Source organism: Sprattus sprattus, assembly GCF_963457725.1.
Source record: "Sprattus sprattus genome assembly, chromosome: 20".
Taxonomy (NCBI): Eukaryota; Metazoa; Chordata; class Actinopteri; order Clupeiformes; family Clupeidae; genus Sprattus; species Sprattus sprattus.
Genome location: NC_137918.1, coordinates 23,517,415 through 23,522,414, shown reverse-complemented (window position 1 = coordinate 23,522,414; position 5,000 = coordinate 23,517,415). Strand labels below are relative to the sequence as shown.

The 5,000-nt window shown below is 40.5% G+C and overlaps 1 protein-coding gene across 1 annotated transcript in view; it reads right to left on the bottom strand.

Annotated features, from left to right (window-relative positions):
- Positions 1-1,311: 1,311 nt before the first annotated feature.
- Positions 1,312-5,000, bottom strand: part of LOC308381395 (atrial natriuretic peptide receptor 1) — a gene marked incomplete at its 3' end in the record, with an annotated part of 22,787 nt that continues 19,098 nt past the window's right edge. The window contains exons 22-26 of the mRNA XM_080858956.1: positions 3,922-3,990; positions 3,516-3,690; positions 3,111-3,209; positions 2,165-2,256; positions 1,312-1,359 (exon numbers count right to left, since the gene is read on the bottom strand). Of these exons, the coding sequence (XP_080715082.1) occupies positions 1,312-1,359; positions 2,165-2,256; positions 3,111-3,209; positions 3,516-3,690; positions 3,922-3,990 (483 nt within the window). The remainder of the gene's footprint in view (positions 1,360-2,164; positions 2,257-3,110; positions 3,210-3,515; positions 3,691-3,921; positions 3,991-5,000) is intronic.

Here is a 5,000-nt window from a genome sequence, read left to right as displayed (position 1 = left end):
CATTTGTACAACAACTGTAGGAATCAAACAGTGAATTATATTTAATCTAATATAGGAATTATATTCAATTTAACAAGGGTGACACTCTGAAAGTAGAAGGCCTGCATTTAGCGGTTGATATTAAGCAACATCTGGGCTTCAGTATGAACACCATTCAATGTTGCACTAATTATTGTGCAATGCAAAAACAAAACAATGTAGGATAATATTCAGCGCCAGTAGTTAGGAATAACTCACAACCGAGAGTAAGTGTATGATTGGTACTTTACTGAACACAGATCAAACCGGGCGACCGCACCGGAGACATGCAGGAATAATACAGAGAGAGAAAGATGACACACGGCGCATGCGCCAATACAGTTAACAATAATATGCCAGCAGACTGGCGCAGCATTGAATCTCTGAGGCGAACGTAAGCATCTTCCCCATATAACTAACCACTTGTTGTGTGCTAGCGCTCTTACACTAATGGGCTGTTACTCATACTGTGTTCCCTTAAAAACAAACAATTAGCTACTCTGCTTGATTAAGAACACTGATAGCCAAGCAACTGTTATGTTGGATGCGAATGAAGTAGGAATTAGAATAAGGGCACACATGCAAACAGGAGTACATTTCAACAATGGCAATCTGAAGATCTTATCGGGCCCTCTTAAGCAGCTCTAATTAAGAGCACACAGACATCAAAGCTTTGAGGAACTGCCCCAGCGGCTGGCTGTGCAGACATTACTGTGTGCTAGCTTTTAAGAAAGTAGTCAACATGTTCCAACACTCTTCCAAAATTAGTTTGTGATGATGGCTGAAGGGGCAATCTATGGTACATCTATCTTTGATGCACAGAAGAAGGAGAGCCTGTAGTCAACAGGAGTTCTGTTAGGATTATAATAATACTGATAATGAAAAATGAGAGCTGTCTATTCTCTGTTGATTATAATGTCCATTTTTTTTACTTTGAACTTACAGAGACGTACTGCTTTGGTTTATAAATTACATGAATGACTGACAGAGTTGTTGTCTGGCTCCCTCCTGTCTCCAATGGACCTCTTCAAGGTGAACCATAATTAGATTATTATGCAGTCAGGTGCACAGACATCTTACACTGTTAGAGAGTAGAGAGAAATTGAGTAATTTTCAGAACATGATGTTTGAATCACTTCAATCTGGCAAAACATTCACTGGACCAAAGCATTGTGCACTAACCCAAATGGAGATAACTAATGAAGTTGCTTTAGAAGACATTAGGGTTCCTGGGAAAAAATGGAGCGCTGCTTTTCGAATGATAGAAAATGAAATTACACTGGGAAAACATTTTTACTGGTCCTCTCCCAAAAGCCAGAATGTCCTCACGAGCCCTTTCCCCTATAATGGAAACGAATGGAGACATGAGTGCAGTGGACAAACTCAGGAATTGCTTGCAGAAAGAAACTGTCAGTAAGAGACTGTCTACTCCAGCTGTGGTTCACTCACTATAAATACTTGTTGAATGCAAAATGCTTTATTTAATGTTGAATTAAATGTGCTATGTGCCATCATTATTTTAACACATGTCAGAGAAGGAAAAGACTATCTAAAAAATGCAAATAAAAATCTCCTGATCCCACTTAAAATTATTTTTCGTATGACTCTCTACTTAATAATATATATATATATAAGTAAGTTACTCTCATGTTAGTACATACAATTACTCACAAGTGCACAACTCTACAACTAATCCTAATCCTGACCTAAAGTCACAAACACAGAGCACACTTGTAACATTATTTACAAACATATCAGGTACATGTTACCTATCAATGAACTATAAGGCCTAACTGTGTGTTACACAGGCCACTTAAGAAAAGTGGGTCTAACTTCACAGTTGTGATCTTCACAGTGTAATAATGCACACATAAAGTAAGTGAACAACAAGAATGTATGAAAAGGCAGCCGAGGGCCTGACTGTATTTCTTTACTCTATGGAAAATGATTTCTCCCTGTTTTATTTGTAGTTTTTGTGTTGTTGATATTGTTTTTGTTTCTTTACTTACATATGTGTTTGTTTGTTTTTCTTTTATTTCTATACATAGAATCTGAAAAATTGAAATATGTGTATGAGAGATTCTGAACACTAATAAAATATAAATAAAAAATAAAATTTAAAAAAAGGCAGCCGAGGCACTGGTACCTTCATGTGGATGTCTCCTCTGAGCTGACAGCGGAAGGACCTGAACGTGTCCAGGAGAGCTTTGGTGGAGCTGCTGATATGAATCTTCAAAGCTAGAGTAAATAACAGAAGGTGGATTGATATGGGGCGCCAAGTGTAACAGACTTTATTTTGCAACGACAAGTCATTCATTTATCACAAAGCCACGAAAGCAAGTGCTGATTGAACTTCTGTCAGTCCTAAAGCCTATGAAGGTTTAATCAGCCTTTCCCTTTGTGGACAGAAGGCATTCTGGAACCTTCTGCCTCACAGAATGCATGAACCAAAACCCCTTTGTGCACATCATACTCTCAGTGATGTAGTCTATGGACATAATACCGTTTGTACTTTACCAATACATGGATGTCTACGATTTCTTTCTGTAACTTGCTGACTGGGGGAATGAATCAGATCAAAGACCTTTGATGATGCACATCATACCCTCCGAAGTGTAGCAGAAGTGTTATGTGAATATAATGAACATCGGATGGCCTAGGATAACTATTAGGACATAATGAACTTCGGCTGGCCTAGGATAACTATTGCCTGGACAGAATTACTTTTGCCTCAAAAAATGAGCTCATTTTGTCCACAAAGTGAGAAGTGTATTCCCCCAATTGTCCACAGAATGAAAAGCACAACAGTAAATTCAGTGTACGAGATGAATCATCCGTTTTATTTTCTGTGCAAGAACGAATGTGCTCTCAATATTTCATGGACACAATGCTAACAAGTTGGTGTTTTCTGTGGACAAAAGACATTACAGTGTTCCATGGTTTTGTAATAAATGAATGCCTGTCTTCGCACAGAATGCATATAGTATGCTAAATAAGGTCTGATTGACTGACACTGTATCTTTCTACCATGGTATTATTTTCTGCTGAGTATCAGATGAAAAATGGCATACAGAAGCTGTCAATCAACTTACGCAGACCGTGAGACTCCATCCTTGAGGCAGTGTTGACTGTGTCTCCAAACAAGCAATATCGTGGCATCTTCAGCCCAACTACACCTGCTACACATGGACCTGAAGCACAATGAGTCCTCGTCGATTAGAACATAAAACTAGGACTGAAAACACCGGTCTTACAACAGTGTGACATACATTTACATTTACATTCAGTCATTTAGCAGACACTTTTGTCCAAAGCGACGTACAAGGGAGAGAACAGTCAAACTAAGAGCAATAAAACCTGGTGTAACATTTTTTTTTTTTTTTCAAGAAATATAAAATGACATATAAAGAAAAAGAAGTGCGGGACTGTCACTGCAGAGTCTCTGAAGAGTTGGGTCTTCAAGAGCTTCTTAAAGGTAGAAGGTACATAAGCAATACCTGAGTGTAGTCCAACGCGAACCTTCAGCTGCTGCCCAGCCACATGAGCGCTCTGGTACTGTGTCATGCCCTGCACGATGGCTAACGACATTCTGGCTATTTCTTTAGCATGATCATCTCCGTTCCTAATAGGAAGACCAGAAACCACCATGTAGGCGTCACCGATGGTCTCAACCTGTGGATGAAACAGAGACGAGCATGAATGAAACGTGTGCCATCTAAATGGAGCCTACTCAATTACCTGTAAACTGTAATCGGAACCATAGTCAGTACATTTTTGGTATGCTACGAAGCATGTTTTAAATTGTGCAGCTGCCCTGCAGATATCACTGGTTTCAGTTCCAGCATAGTATTTTGTTCACAATGATCACTCCTTGTTAAATATCTGAGACTGTGTTTTCTTTACCTTGTAAACATCATGGTTGTCAATGATGGTGTCAAAGTATGTATATAAATCATTCAGTACATTTACCACCTGCAAAACAAAATGGTTTGAATGTTAACCTTATGCTAACATACGTCATACAGAAATGCACAGACACACACATATGTCCACGGCCCTGCGTGTACACACACCAACTTCAGATTGACAATAACTTTCCCCTGAGCAGCAGCTGTGTCCCAAGTGAAGGAACTAAAATAAACCTCCTGTGGCAACGCATTATTTCCACTGAGCGGCACAGTCACGCCTCACACGCCTGTCACGCCTCGCACGCCTCGCTATGCACACCTGTCACACAGAAGCTTGTTCATGGCACACAGGCCTGAGAGGACACACACACACACACACACACACAGGCCTGAGAGGACACACACACACACACACACACACACACACACACACACACACACACACAGGCCTGAGAGGACACACACACACACACACACACACACACACACACACACACACACACACACACACATAGGCCTGAGAGGACACACACACACACACACACACAGGGCTGAGAGGCACTCACGCCACTCCGACCGCAGGCACACACCCAGTAACACCGTCCTAACACGAGGGCCATGAAAAAGGCTCCAGCTAACTACTCAGGACCCTGGCCAGCTATGCCAGGCATTTAGCTGAAATCTCTAAGTGACAAATGATGAAAGGCTCTCACTTTAGGAACTGTCAAAGGATATTTTATTACTCTCCAACTCCATCAATTTAGCCACCTATCTTTCCACCCTCTGTTCTTTGTCTTATTGATACATTAACACTCATATTTTCATGTTCAGTGCTACTTTGTACAGGCCATACGCCAAAATATACCTGTTGCTATGTAACAGAGCAACAACCACAGTTCAAAACATCATCTCTTCCTATGGGGGAGCTCCTAAACGCTCCTATAAGGGATGGGGTGGGATTACGGATAGATGTCAGAGCTTTAAACAAGGTACCATAGTATACTAAATGGGTTACAATAAACAACAGACTTTGTGAGACTCAAAGAAGTTGTGTTGTATGTGTGTGTGTGCCAT